The 15,372-nt window shown below is 49.4% G+C and overlaps 1 protein-coding gene across 1 annotated transcript in view; it reads left to right on the forward strand.

Annotated features, from left to right (window-relative positions):
- The window catches only part of PORCN (porcupine O-acyltransferase), a 53,827-nt gene that overhangs the window by 10,144 nt on the left and 28,311 nt on the right, over nucleotides 1-15,372 (forward strand). Inside the window, exons 7-9 of the mRNA XM_030193959.1 lie at nucleotides 10,886-11,011; nucleotides 11,164-11,264; nucleotides 14,153-14,229. Coding sequence (XP_030049819.1) covers nucleotides 10,886-11,011; nucleotides 11,164-11,264; nucleotides 14,153-14,229 — 304 coding nt within the window. The remainder of the gene's footprint in view (nucleotides 1-10,885; nucleotides 11,012-11,163; nucleotides 11,265-14,152; nucleotides 14,230-15,372) is intronic.

The raw sequence follows: 15,372 nt of genomic DNA on the forward strand, positions 1-15,372 counted from the left end.
CTAAAGTTAAGCGCCGTTTTTCCCGCGCGGCTCCTTCGCGGAGTGTCGCGCCGGACGCCATCTTGGATGCGCAGCATGTCTCTCCCCCGCTCTTGCGAGCGCCGGTTGAGGGTGCGTCTAGGGCTGTAGCCCAGGCTGCGGAAGTGCACAGTCTGGGGGGTTTCTCCCCCGAGTTTGTTTTGCTGCTGCATCAGGCCTCCCTTATGCAAAACACTGCCCCTGCTCCCTCGTCTGGTAAAGAGGTTGAGGCCCCGGAGGTAAATGCCCTCGGGTTGATTCCCAGGCCTTGGAGGACTTTGTCTCCTCCGATGTAGATGAGGGCAGCGTATCTGAGTTCTCCCAACGGTCCTTTGCGGATTCCTTGGAGGAGACGGATCCCCGCTCGGATGGAGCGGATGACCCCTCTGCAGCGCGGCTCTTTAGCTCAAAGGATTTGCCCAACCTGTTAATGCAGGCCATGGGCATTTTGAAGATTTCCTCTCCGGAGGACGTCTCTCCCTCAGCCCCTGTTGGCTCTGCCATTATGCTGGGGACGAAGCGCCCGCATAGAACCTTCCACCTGCATGATGCCATGCACACCTTAATTTCGGCTCAATGGGATGTCCCGGAAGCGAGCCTTAAAGTGGCTAGGGCTATGTCCCGCCTCTATCCTTTGCCTGAAAGTGAACGTGAGGCCTATCTGTGGCCTACCGTGGATTCTTTAATCACTGCGGTGACTAAGAAAATGGCGTTGCCGGTGGAAAGTGGCACGGCCCTAAAGGACGCCCAAGACAGAAGATTGGAGGCGGCCTTAAGGTCGTCCTTTGAGGCGGCTGCTTTAAGTTTGCAGGCCTCAGTTTGCGGCTCCTATGTGGCCAGGGCGTGCCTGTCTATGGTGCAGCGGGCTTCCCCCTCGGATCATTCCTTGAGGGCTGATTGGCTGGCCCTGGAATCGGGCTTAGCCTATTTGGCAGACTTGCTGTATGATGTCTTGAGAGCCTCAGCTAAAGGCATGGCTCAGACAATCTCTGCGCGGCGGTGGCTTTGGCTGAAGCATAGGTCTGCTGACCACGCCTCTAAATCCCGCCTGGCTAGATTGCCTTTTAAAGGCAAGCTGCTCTTTGGGGTCGAGCTGGACAAAATCGTGACCGATTTCGGCACGTCTAAGGGCAAGAAGTTACCAGAGGTCAGGGCTCGGGCTAGTGCTCGCCCCGGTACCTCCAGAGGACGGTTTCAGGAAGCCCGTCGGTACCGCCCGGGCAGGTCGGGCTCCTCTGCCCCCTCTTCCTTCAAGAGGAACTTCTCCCCCAAGCAGCATTCCTTTCGCAGAGACCGCCGTCCCGGAGGTGCTCCCTCCGGTCCTCCCCTAGGGTCTTGTACCCAATGACGGGGCCTTGGTCCACGCTCCAGTGTAGATTGGAGGACGGCTGTCCTCGGTTCTGGACGAGTGGACCACAATAACTTCAGACGCTTGGGTGCTGGAAGTCATCAGAGACGGCTACAAGCTAGAGTTCTGCCGACGCTTAAGAGACGGGTTTGTACTCTCTCCCTGCAAGTCTCCGGTCAAAGCTGTGGCAGTGCAGCAGACCTTGGACAATCTGATCCGCCTGGGTGCGGTCGTTCCGGTGCCAGAAAATCAGCTTGGCAAGGGACGTTACTCCATTTACTTTGTGGTACCAAAGAAAGGAGGTTCTGTACGGCCTATCCTCGACCTCAAAGGGGTCAATCAGGCACTTTCGCATGGAGACCCTCCGCTCTGTTATAGCGGCAGTGAAGGCAGGAGAGTTCCTGGCATCCTTGGACATCAAGGAAGCGGACTTGCATATTCCCATCTGGCCTCCTCTTCAACGCTTTCTGCGTTTTGCAGTACTGGGCCGACACTTCCAGTTCAGAGCCCTCCCGTTCGGGTTGGCTACTGCTCCGCGGACCTTCTCCAAAGTAATGGTGGTCATCGCGGCCTTCCTGAGGAAGGAAGGAGTACAAGTCCATCCTTATCTGGACGACTGGTTGATCCGAGCCCCCTCTTATGCAGAGTGCGGCAAAGCTGTGAACCGGGTGGTTGCTCTTTTGAGCTCCCTGGGGTGGATCATCAACTGGGAGAAAAGCCAGCTGCGCCCAACTCAGTCCCTGGAGTATCTGGGAGTTCGATTCGACACCCAAGTGGGCAGAGTGTTTCTGCCAGACAATCGGATTGTCAAGCTTCAGGCTCAGATGGACCAGTTCCTAGTAGCCTCTCCTCTTCGGGCTTGGGACTATGTGCAGCTGTTGGGCTATGACGGCCACGATGGAAGTAGTGCCCTGGGCCAGGGCTCATATGAGACCACTACAACACTCTCTGCTGCAGCGCTGGACTCTGATATCGGAGGATTATGCTGTGCGCCTTCCCTTGGACCCAGCAGTGCGCAAGGCGCTGAGCTGGTGGACGCAGACAGACAAGTTGTCTGCAGGAATGCCTCTGGTGACCCCGGAGTGGATTGTCGTCACTACGGACGCCTCTTTGTCGGGCTGGGGAGCCCACTGCTTGGGAAGGACAGCGCAGGGGCTCTGGTCTCCTGCAGAGGCAAAGTGGTCTATCAACCTCCTGGAACTCAGAGCCATTCGGTTGGCGCTTTTGGAGTTCATCCCGGTACTGGCGTTGAAGCCTGTACGGGTCCTGTCGGACAATGCCACGGCTGTGGCCTATGTCAACCGCCAGGGAGGTACCAAGAGCGCCCCTCTAGCCAAGGAGGCCATGAATCTATGCCAGTGGGCGGAAGCGAATCTGGAACAGCTGTCAGCGGCCCACATTGCCGGGGTCATGAATGTCAAGGCGGACTTTCTCAGTCGCCATACCTTGGAGCCCGGAGAGTGGCAGCTATCTGCTCAGGCGTTCTTGGACATCACGAAGCGCTGGGGCCAGCCGAGCCTAGATCTGATGGCGTCATCGGCCAATTGCCAGCTGCCGCGCTTTTTCAGCAGAGGACGGGACCCTTGATCCCTGGGAGAGATGCTCTTCTCCAACAGTGGCCGACACAAGAGATTCTCTATGTGTTCCCGCCCTGGCCCATGTTGGGCAGGGTGCTAGACCGGGTGGCAAAGCATCCGGGCCGGATAATCCTGGTGGGTCCGGATTGGCCCAGACGTCCCTGGTATGCGGACTTGATCAGGCTCTCAGTGGACGAACCTCTGCGACTGCCAGTGGAGCAGGGCCTGTTACATCAGGGTCCCGTGGTGATGGAGGATTCCTCCCCCTTTGGTCTTACGGCCTGGCTATTGAGTGGCAGAGTCTGAGGAAGAAGGGCTTCTCAGACAAGGTCATCGCCACTCTGCTGAGAGCGAGGTAGCGCTCTACTTCTACTGCTTACGCCAGGGTTTGGCGTACCTTTGCAGCGTGGTGTGAAGCAGGTTCACTTTCTCCATTTACTGCTCCAATTTCTTCAGTGCTGGCGTTCCTGCAAGAAGGTCTGGAGAAAGGCCTGTCGCTCAGTTCCCTGAAAGTCCAGGTAGCGGCCCTGGCTTGCTTCAGGGGCCGCCTGAAGGGTGCTTCCCTGGCTTCGCAGCCAGATGTGGTGCGTTTCCTCAAGGGAGTTAATCACCTGCGCCCTCCTCTGCACTCAGTGGTGCCTGCGTGATGCTAAGAGCCTTGCAAAAGCCGCCTTTTGAACCCTTGTCGAGGGCATCTCTGAAAGACCTGACGTTGAAAGCAGTCTTTTTGGTGGCTATCACTTCAGCCAGAAGAGTTTCCGAGCTCCAGGCACTCTCTTGTCGAGAGCTTTTTCTGCAGTTCACTGAGGCAGGAGTGACTATTCACACAGTGCCTTCCTTCCTACCCAAGATTGTTTCTCGCTTCCATGTGAGTCAGCAGCTCTGTCTCCCTTCCTTTCGTAGGGAGGACTACCCAGAAGAGTATTCTGCTCTTGAATATCTGGATGTGAGACGGGTCATCATCAGATACTTGGAAGTGACCAATGGTTTCCGGAAATCGGATCATCTGTTTGTCCTGTTTGCAGGTCCTCGTAAGGGTCTGCAGGCTGCTAAGCCTACAGTGGCAAGATGGGTCAAGGAAGCCATTGCAGCGGCTTATGTGGCCGTGGGGAAGGTGCCGCCTATCCAGCTGAAGGCTCACTCCATTAGAGCTCAGGCGGCCTCGATGGCAGAGGCCGGGTCCGTCTCCTTGGCAGAGATATGCAAGGCGGCAACTTGGGCATCGGCCCATACATTCTCCAAGCATTACCGCTTGACTGTGGCTGCTCGGGCGGAGGCCCGGTTTGGAGCTTCAGTGTTGAGGTCAGGGATTTCAATGTCCCGCCCTGGGTGAGTACTGCTTCGGTACATCCCACCAGTCTATGGATTGATCAGCATGATGATATGGAAGGTAAAATTATGTATCATACCTGATAATTTTCTTTCCATTAATCATAGCTGATCAATCCATAGCCCCTCCCAGTTATCTGTACTGTTTATATTCTGGTTGAATTTTAGGTTCAAGTTTAGTCTTCAGTTCCTTCAGGAGGACTTCGTGTTCAAGTTTTTTCACTTGGATTCTTCAAGAGTTGAGACGAGTTTGTGTTACAGTGAGCTGCTGCATTCCTCTCCCCTCCGTTTTACGGGGCTGGATTGAGACTTAAATTCTGCCGGCACTCCCTCCCGCTTCGTGCGGCTGTAGGGCAGCTTTGTACCCCTCCCGCTTCAGCGGTGTTAGGGTCAGTCAGCTCCTCCCGCGATTGCGGTTGCAGGATAAGCCAGATCCCCCCGCATCGGCGGGTGTGGTGTCCCTCCCCCGCTCCGCGGGGATGAGCTGGACGGATTCCCCTCCCCCACTTGTGTGGGGATGAGCTGGGTTAATTCCCCTCCCCCGTTTCGGCGGTGGTGAGCTGGGCAGAGTGTCCCTTTGTGGGTGTAATTCTCTAAGTGCTGAGTCCTGCGGATGGAGCTTTGATATCGACATACTGAGGAGTTTCCGGCAGCACATGACCACATATAGGGAGGCAAAAGTTTGCTCTCTATCTCCACCTGCTGGTAGATGGACACAACCCACCAGTCTATGGATTGATCAGCTATGATTAATGGAAAGAAAATTATCAGGTATGATACATAATTTTACCTTTCATCACGGTACTGTCATACTGATATTAATAACTAGATCATCATATTCATATACATAAAACAAACTCAAAAATATGTCATTAGGAATCCAAATAAATATTACCTTCTGAAAGAGAGGAGGAAGAGAGTAGACTTGTATTTGCTGGTCAGGGGATATAACCTGCTGGTTTGGACTGGTCTTGCAAGGCTCCAAGGAAAGGAAATTAACAGCTGAGAATTTTCATAATCTATATAAATAATTCTCACCTCAAACATTCTGAAGCTCACTCTGTGGCAGGGAAACACTGGAGCCCTGCACTTAGGCTGTCACCACTCACTCACTCATGCACCACTCACTCTCACTGATAGACCCGCCCGCAGCCACGCCCCTTCCGCACATAATTCGCTACCTCAACGTTCTAATGAAGCTGCAACTTCCGGTTTGTGAGGTGGGAGAGATCGGAATTTAGCCCCATTACTGTTTGCCCCGCCCTCGCGTCAAACGTGATGACGGCGAGGGCGGAGCAATGACACTTGACCAATCGCATCGCTACGCCCTCGACGTCATCACGTTTGACGTGAGGGCGGGGCATACGTCGATCTACTATGCGAGGACGAATGGAGGGAGTGAGGCAGGCAGGCTGTAGGTCACAGGCAGCGAGGGAGCCAGCCAGCCACTCTCTACATCGCGGGGCGGGTCGCAGGGCGGGGCGAGGCGCCCACGACCACCCTGAAGCACGGAGGGTAAGTCCAGCAACAAGGGGAGGGGGGTGGTAACGAAAGCGCCTTGCTAGCGCCCGTTTCATTGGCCTCAGAAACAGGCCTTTCTTACTAGTGGTTGATAACAGCACAGTGTTGAGTGTTGCATTCTTGGCTAAATTCCAATGCTCAGTCATGTTGGGTACCATGGGGACAGCAGGTCGTTTTCTTCTGGCTCTCAGCTGGTGCTGATAAGTTTCAACAGGCGGGAGCTCTGGAAGCACAGAGCATGCTGAACTGGTACTCCACACCGAACCCCTCCTCCTCCCCCCCCCCCCCAGGAGCAGAAGTGGTATTCCAGACCAGTCCAAACATGTGGATATGTGCACTCCTACCAGCAGAGGCTGAGAACTAGTGGCTTGAAAACCTATTGATTGACTATAAGAAAGCTTTTGATAACATCCCATATTTCACACTCCTGGTTAATGTTACCTTGAAATGTACAAAGTGAAGTCTGGCTAGATTGAATGTATCCAGGAAAACAGGGCGAGCGATCTGCAAACTCCAAGATGGCAGTGAACAAGCAGCAGATCGGTCTCTCTAGTCTGAACTAAAAGATCCTTTTAATCTGGAATAAAACCCACAATTAGAAACGAACACATGTTCTGGAAACAGCATACCATCACTCTACTGACAAAAAAATGGAATCACAACCCTGACAGAATCATGGAGAAATTAAGAGATTATAATCACCAGATAATTCCCATTCCCACTGATGTATCATTAATCATTGTGGTAAAGGAGAAAAACACAAGAATGGCATTTGGGATGATTTTCAAAAGTTCTAGGTGCTTTAACTTTTGACATAAAATATTGGTTGGCTGCCTTAAGTTTTAGGGCATCTTAAAATGGGATGGGGCGGGGCAGGAAAATGGGGAAAGGTGCTGAACACTTAACTTAGGTACCCCTATACCTGACGTAGTTGTAGCTGCCTCCATTTACGGCAGGCCCCTATACTCTGAATACTTTTGTTTAGGCACTTTCTGAATGTAGGTGCTTTTAACAAGGCACTCCGCCTTCTTTATTGAGCTAATAAAAATGTCAGTACCCAGTATACAAGGTATGGAGAATGAGAAGATTTTCAGGTATCAAAAAATGCAAGCAGATACTAAGAAAATGTGGTGGAAAGATAAGAGAAATTGTTCCGATTTTGTCTCTGGTTTCCTCAACTTGCTTAAGAAAAATTTTCCAGTGCACTTTTGCTATGTTGCCTGTATGTATTACAAGCTGTGAGCTCCAGAAAGAGGCTCTCTGGCACAATGCAAGTGATGAGATTAAGTAGGCCTTGGTATTTGAGACTGAAAACATGTTCTGCCTTACAAGTGAAGCTTATTCCTGTGTATTGTGTGCCATTCAGGGTTGGAGTTAATGTGTGTATTGTGGCTCCTACACTGTAACATTTAAGAGCCCCCCCCCCCCCCATTAAGTAGGAAGTAAATTTTAGGATTAATAGTTTTCCATGCTAGTGAAGCATGAGGCTGTAAGCTGTAGCTTGTCTATAAATGTGGCCCTCGTGCCATTTGGAAGCATTACGCCGACACAGTCGGTCAGTGACAGAGCCAGGGGGACAGCAAGTTAGTCCTACTCTGATGTTTTTATAAAATGTCTTTCCTTTGTGCTCTCTGTAATTTACTTCCATTCCTCTGGTCTCTGAGCTTCTTTTTTTGCCTGGCTTTCACAGTTTGGTGGGTATTTTTTTTGTTTGTTTTTTTCTGCTTTTGGTTCGTGGATTCTGACACCCATCAGTAAGAAACACAAAGCCAGGTACTGCTTCTGCTCTTTGTGTCTATGTATGGGGGGGGAGGGGGCAGGTTAGCATGAAGGGTGTGTGTATGTATGGGGATGGAGAGTTTGGAGGAGGAGTGTGTCTGCTTTTGGGGTGGAAGAGGTGTGTGGGTGTCTGCATACAAGGGTGAGCAGGTTGGGGGGAAAAGTGGAGGTGTGCAAGTGTGTTTAGGTTCAGGGGCAGGTTGTTTGTGTGCGCATGCACGTAAATGTTGTGTTTATCTTTCTGTCTCTCTGGATTCCCTGCAGATCTTTTTTTCTAATACCTGCTTCTCTTTCCTCTCTCCTTCCGGTCCCAACAGGGGCCTTACTGTGAGGTGAGTCTGTTGCTCTTTGTCATGGGGGATGTCCTGTGAATCAATGCATATCCCTGAAAGATTAGAGACACAGTGGAATACAGGAATATAAGAGGCCTTGACAAATTTCCTTTCAGTCTAGGAGGAAGGCCAAAACTTAGGCTGTCTGAGATCTTTCACCCTACCCCCAATCCTGCTGTCCCCACGAGTCGGAGAATGAAGGAAGCAGAATACTGTCTCAGCTCTATCATGGCTCCTTTAGGGCCTGGTTTACAAAAGGCATTTTCCCATTCTGTATGTAAAGTCAACTTAGCAAATCTGTCCTTTAATGTGCCAGTGCCCTACAGTGGTACAGCTGGCAGGCACCCTCCCTACCAACCTATGTCACTCCCTCCTCCATCTTTCTAACCCCCATACCTCCCATGTAGCCATCCCACCTCCCAGCTACTCCTTGCTACTTGGGAATCAGCTACTCCCAGCCTCCCCATCTAGTTTTAGAATCAGTTTGAGCCCTACTAATATCTCCCCCCCCCCCCAACCCTGTTTGTGCCAAAAACAAAATCTGCACCTTGTGGCTCTTACTGAATTTGAGACTAGAGCAAAAGGTGCTGCAGCTCATGCTCATTAAGAGCCACATAGTGCAGAAAGATTAAAAAAAAGAACTTTTGTCTTGGCAGTGGCCATTAAGAGGGGTATGAAAATCTTGGGCAGGATGGAGAAACTTTCTTTTGCCAAATTTTTATCACACTCTGATATAGGAGGGTATTTACAGTGGTGGAAATAAGTATTTGATCCCTTGCTGATTTTGTAAGTTTGCCCACTGACAAAGACATGAGCAGCCCATAATTGAAGGGTAGGTTATTGGTAACAGTGAGAGATAGCACATCACAAATTAAATCCGGAAAATCACATTGTGGAAAGTATATGAATTTATTTGCATTCTGCAGAGGGAAATAAGTATTTAATCCCTCTGGCAAACAAGACCTAATACTTGGTGGCAAAACCCTTGTTGGCAAGCACAGCGGTCAGACGTCTTCTGTAGTTGATGATGAGGTTTGCACACATGTCAGGAGGAATTTTGGTCCACTCCTCTTTGCAGATCATCTCTAAATCATTAAGAGTTCTGGGCTGTCGCTTGGCAACTCGCAGCTTCAGCTCCCTCCATAAGTTTTCAATGGGATTAAAGTCTGGTGACTGGCTAGGCCACTCCATGACCCTAATGTGCTTCTTCCTGAGCCACTCCTTTGTTGCCTTGGCTGTATGTTTTGGGTCATTGTCGTGCTGGAAGACCCAGCCACGACCCATTTTTAAGGCCCTGGCGGAGGGAAGGAGGTTGTCACTCAGAATTGTACGGTACATGGCCCCATCCATTCTCCCATTGATGCGGTGAAGTAGTCCTGTGCCCTTAGCAGAGAAACACCCCCAAAACATAACATTTCCACCTCCATGCTTGACAGTGGGGACGGTGTTCTGTGGGTCATAGGCAGCATTTCTCTTCCTCCAAACACGGCGAGTTGAGTTCATGCCAAAGAGCTCAATTTTTGTCTCATCTGACCACAGCACCTTCTCCCAATCACTCTCGGCATCATCCAGGTGTTCACTGGCAAACTTCAGACGGGCCGTCACATATGCCTTCCGGAGCAGGGGGACCTTGCGGGCACTGCAGGATTGCAATCCGTTATGTCGTAATGTGTTACCAATGGTTTTCGTGGTGACAGTGGTCCCAGCTGCCTTGAGATCATTGACAAGTTCCCCCCTTGTAGTTGTAGGCTGATTTCTAACCTTCCTCATGATCAAGGATACCCCACGAGGTGAGATTTTGCGTGGAGCCCCAAATCTTTGTCGATTGACAGTCATTTTGTACTTCTTCCATTTTCTTACTATGGCACCAACAGTTGTCTCCTTCTCGCCCAGCGTCTTACTGATGGTTTTGTAGCCCATTCCAGCCTTGTGCAGGTGTATGATCTTGTCCCTGACATCCTTAGACAGCTCCTTGCTCTTGGCCATTTTGTAGAGGTTAGAGTCTGACTGATTCACTGAGTCTGTAGACAGGTGTCTTTCATACAGGTGACCATTGCCGACAGCTGTCTGTCATGCAGGTAACGAGTTGATTTGGAGCATCTACCTGGTCTGTAGGGGCCAGATCTCTTACTGGTTGGTGGGGGATCAAATACTTATTTCCCTCTGCAGAATGCAAATAAATTCATATACTTTCCACAATGTGATTTTCCGGATTTAATTTGTGATGTGCTATCTCTCACTGTTACCAATAACCTACCCTTCAATTATGGGCTGCTCATGTCTTTGTCAGTGGGCAAACTTACAAAATCAGCAAGGGATCAAATACTTATTTCCACCACTGTATGAGCAAAGAGTCCTGAAACCTAGTAGAAATACAGAGGATATCTGCCTGTATGTAGATGGATGATGGGATTACCAAACCCCACTCTAGGTCATCAGGCTATGAGTGCAGCTTTGTCACCCTGCCCATTGCCTGCTGGTAGTTGTAGTCTCTGCTTTTATTACCAAAATTGGAAGTGGACATTCTATAGATTTCCTGGGGTAAATCCAAGAATTGGTGGTGACAGTGCCAGCAGGTCTTCCACCCAAATCTATCACCTGTTGCCCTAAAGACCACATCCTCAGCTTACACAGAGGACTTTAAATGGTCTAGTACTGTCTGCTTTAGTATATGTGTAGTTTGAAGAGAGGTATGGGGAGATGGTGCCCCCCTCATGCTGGCACTCAGTTGGTTCTTCTCCCCCATTGCTAATATGATTTCCTATATGTTGCCTATACGATGTGCTTCAGTATAAAGAGCAAAGATGGCGGAATGAGGTTTGATATAATATTGTGCTGCTTCTGTCTGTTTATTTTCACCCCTCTTTTCTTATCGCATTGTCTCCTTCTCTTTCCCTTCTTCTGTATGCTTCTGACCGATTGCACCTTTCTGCCCTGTTTTCCTGTTCTCCTTCCTCCCCCCCACCCCCACCCCTTCACAGGTGGCTGCGGGCCTATGAGAGTGCAGTGTCTTTCCACTTCAGTAATTATTTTGTGGGTTTCCTGTCAGAGGGGACAGCCACCCTGGCAGGGACTGGTTTCAGTGAGGAGAAGGAGAATGTGAAATGGTGAGTATAGACTGGAGTGTTTTTTTTGGGGGGGAGGGGGTCCAACTTGGGGCATCATATAATGAAGGAGGAGTGGCTGATGAAATCTTAACTCCTTATACACAAGTCTTATAGCTGGAAATGAGAGATTTGCCTTTTTGTATCCCTGACAGGGATTTAAGGGTCTCCCGGCCACTGAATGTGGAATTTCCCCGGTCGATGGTAGAAGTGGTCACCAGCTGGAACCTGCCCATGTCTCAGTGGCTGCACTCCTGTAAGAGCTTAATTTTCTCTTGCTAGGGGTGAGGTGTGGTGAGGGGAGGACTTCTGCATCCATCCATCTGATACTGGATCACTGGAGTAAATATTATTACTTCTCATTTACAGAACCTGTCAGCTCATGCATTGAAATATTGTTGGAAGCTGGGTTTTTGAACACTTCAGCAACTCCAGGCAGATGTTGATAGGGTGCAGCAAGCCAAATAGAATGTTAAGGTGTTGATATTTAGTGTGTCAAATCCAATGAAAATTAAATGGATCACTTATCCAGTTATTTTTTGTTTCTTTTAAGTAGATTTTCATCCAATTTATCTGTTTGTTAGGTTGTTGACCTTGTGATCCTAAATGTATCCAAATAAGTTATCTACAGTAGCTTAGGACACCTAGAGGGGCATAATCGAACGGGGACGCCCATCGCTAAGGGCGCCCATCTCCGAGGACGGCACAGTGAAGGGGCGGGGCCAACCGTATTTTCGAACGAGATGGGCTTCCATCTTTTGTTTCAAAAATACGGTTGGCGCCAGCCAAATCCCGACCTACATGCTGAGATCGCTGGATGTAAACATGGGTGCCCTCGGTTTTCTCCCATAATGGAAACCGATGGCACCCATCTCAAAAACGAACCAAACCAAGGCATTTGGTTGTGGGAGGGGCCAGGATTCATAGTGCACTGGTCCCCCTCACATGCCAGGGCACCCTAGGGGGCACTACAGTGGACTTGGCAAATTGGTCCCAGGTGCATAGCTCCCTTACCTTGGGTGCTGAGCCCCCCAAAACCCACTCCCCACAACTATACACCACTTCCATAGCCCTAAGGGGTGAAGGGGGGGCACCCACATGTAGGTACAGTGGGTTTCGGGTGGGTTTTGAAGGGCTCCCATTTTCCACCACAAGTGTAACAGGTGGGGGGGGGGGGGGGTGGGCCTGGGTCCACCTGCCTGAGGTATACTGCACCCACTAAAACTGCTCCAGGAACCTGCATACTGCTATCATGGACCGGAGTATGACATTTGAGGCTGGCATAGAGGCTGGCAAAAAAAGTTCTTAAAGTTATTTTTTTTAGGGTGGGAGGGTGTTAGTGACCACTGGGGGAGTCAGGGGAGGTCATCTCCGATTCCCTCTGGTGGTCATCTGGGCAGTTCAGGCACTTTTTTATGACTTGGACCTAAAAAAAAAAGGGACCAAAAAAAGCGGACCAAATTCTAGCCAGGGACGTCCATTTTTTTTCCACTATCGGCCGTAGCCGACCATCTCTTAACCACGCCCCTGTCCTGCCTTTGCTACCCTTCCGACACACAGCTGAGAACTTTGACCATCCTGGCGACGGAAAGCAGTTGGGGACGCCCAAAATCGGCTTTCAATTATGCCAATTCTGGCGCCCCTGAGAGAAGGGCGCCCATCTCCCAATTTGTGTCGAAAGATGGTTGCCCTTGTCTTTTGAAAATGAGCTGGCTAGTGATGAGCAGTCATACTTCAAGCAGATAGCACTGAATATCGGTTGTTATCTTTTAGCCTGCTCTCAGATCGTCCCCCGAGTTAACCTCATAACTGTTTCCAGGACACTTCAGTGTCTGGCCAAAGGGTTCATATTGCCACCTGGAATTTTCAGTGTCATTGACTCGGGCGTCAAAAGTCCAAAGTTAACCACATAAATTGGTTTGAGTGTTAACCTCTTAGGAATAATTTAGATATCTCAATGTTCCTATGTAGGTCCATGGTGCCACCACACTTTGAATATTTTGTGCATTATAAATAGGAGGACCAAGACGGAATGAGTCCCAAAAACCAAGCAAGAAAGGGGGTAGCTGGTGATAACTGTGTCAAAACCAGTGGGCAGGTGAAAGAGGAGGAGGATTGAGTCACAGCAGTTGGCTTTGGCATGAACAAAACACAAGAGATTTTGATGAGATCTGTTCCTATGGAAGGTAACTTAGCAAATGCCAGAGTGAAGTGGGTTAAGAAAGACTTGGGCATCTCCATCTTGAGCCAATGTGGCTTGCTCCCTCTCTGAAGGAAGAGATGAGTGCCAACATGGAATGGACTTTAATTTGGGATCTGATGAATACTCCTGAGTGACTTAGGCTACTTTAGGAAGCAGGATGCTGAGCTCAGTGGCACATCTATACTCTTATTCAGAATTCCCCTCCCATTTGCGTATCGGCAGTGGCTTTGGTTCACCAGTGGTGGAACCAGCACAGCATTCCCCTCTTTATCTTCTACCCTGGCCTAGCTGTATGACCACCTGTCCTTTCATCACCTGCCTAACAGTCCCCCCTCCTCCCCAATATTCTCTCTTTCTTTTTTAACCACACAACACAGCATTCTTCTTTCCCATTCCTTCCCCCCCTCCCCCCCTTGCAAACTCAGCATCCTCTCTCGTATCACCTGGCTAATCCAAGACCTCAGTTCCTAATATCTTCAGGAAAAAAGGTCTGTGAGCTGGTATGTACTCGCAGACCCTGAAGAGCCCTACCCTTCAGATAGGTTTCCTGAGAATTTGTATGAGGGATGAGACCTGTAAGTTCATGCTAGTGGGTCTCACACTGACTTTGTCTTCGGTTGCTGCTGCTTGTGTCGTGGTCCCTGGTAAGCATGATGTCACTACTTAGATTATAATGCCCAGGGATTGATTCCTCATTTACCCCTATCGTAGTCTCATCACTGCCCAGGGGAAGAAACAGGATGAGGGCCACTGCAGAAACCCTATTCCTATTAAAGGGCTGCAACTGAGCTCATCCCTGGCTGACAGGACAGAGCACTCAGCATTATGAGCAATTTGAGAAACAACCTGGAAATATAAGTAATATGTGTTAGAAACTCTTCTTGCAGATCTGCTTGCAGTTTCTTTACATCCTTCTCTTTCCGTGTCACTTCACGTTTTAGATGTGTTCAAGAACACACTGAGCCTGGGGACCTTCTCTGCCATCATAGTGACCTATACTGCCAGCGCTCTTCTTCACGTGAGTGTCCATCGCAGGTGTGAACTGCGAGAAGATGGGAGTTAGAACTTCCCCCCTCTCAAGCCTTTCTTCTCTGCTTGCTTTGCAGCAGTGAGGAAGAGGGTAAGATGGGGGAAATCTGGCTCCTCCATTCAATCTGATTTTTTTTTTTTAATGTATTCAATGATAGTAAAGGTACAAACTGAACCATCTATGCAATTACATTTGGGAAGCTCTGCCCAATCCACTCCAACTGTGTTGGCAAATTGTGAAGAGTACCAAGTCATCCATAACATCGGGGGAGAGGTCAGTGGCATCTTCAGACAGATTTGGGGTGATAACAGTATGGCAAGCTAGCTATGGAGAGTGTCAAGCCAAAGTGACATTTCCACACACTACACCCGCATGGCCACCTTCCTTTAAAGCTACAAGAAAGTTACAAGGGCCTTCCATTCAATGAAGAAATCCTTGGCCAATATCAACCGCCCAGTAAAACTATCATTTAAATAACTGATAGCATTATTCAACCGACTCTTTTATCTAGAGCTGGAATCTTGATATAAACCTACACCTCCAGCTCCACATCCATAGAAATTTCCCCAATTTTAACTGCAAAGAATATTTCTCTTTACAACTGACCTTATAAAAATGTAGTCCCACGGCATGTTGTCATCTCCCTTTTGGGTCCGATAGATACAGCTATTGCTATCTCCTCTTTTCTACTAGCCTTTTTCATTTTTCTGATCTCAATGTGGGTCAATTTGGTTTCTTGAACTGTTAGAGGGATTAACAGCCCTATACAAGAAAAGAGCAGTCTGGCCTCCTTACAAGCAGGTAGCTCTTTTACAGGAAACTCACTTGTTCCCCAGCTGTGCATATGAAATTACAGAAGGCATGAGGCTTCAGGTTTGTGGAGCAGTATTTCCAAGTCTGTCCTGTAGAACCCCTTTGCAAGGGTAACAGCAAACAGGAAGAGAACCTCTATGGAAAAGCAAGCCAAACCAGAAAGGAGTAGAGGTAGACCAAATGACAAGCCAACTCAGGAGATGTAGCTTGCAAATACTTTTATTCAAAGCACCTGAGTTGGCTTATCATTTGGTTTACCTCTACTCCCTTCTGGTACCCCCTTTCCAGTCAGGTTTTCAGAGATTTGCATATAATAGA

Source organism: Microcaecilia unicolor, chromosome 2, assembly GCF_901765095.1.
Source record: "Microcaecilia unicolor chromosome 2, aMicUni1.1, whole genome shotgun sequence".
NCBI classification, from domain to species: Eukaryota; Metazoa; Chordata; class Amphibia; order Gymnophiona; family Siphonopidae; genus Microcaecilia; species Microcaecilia unicolor.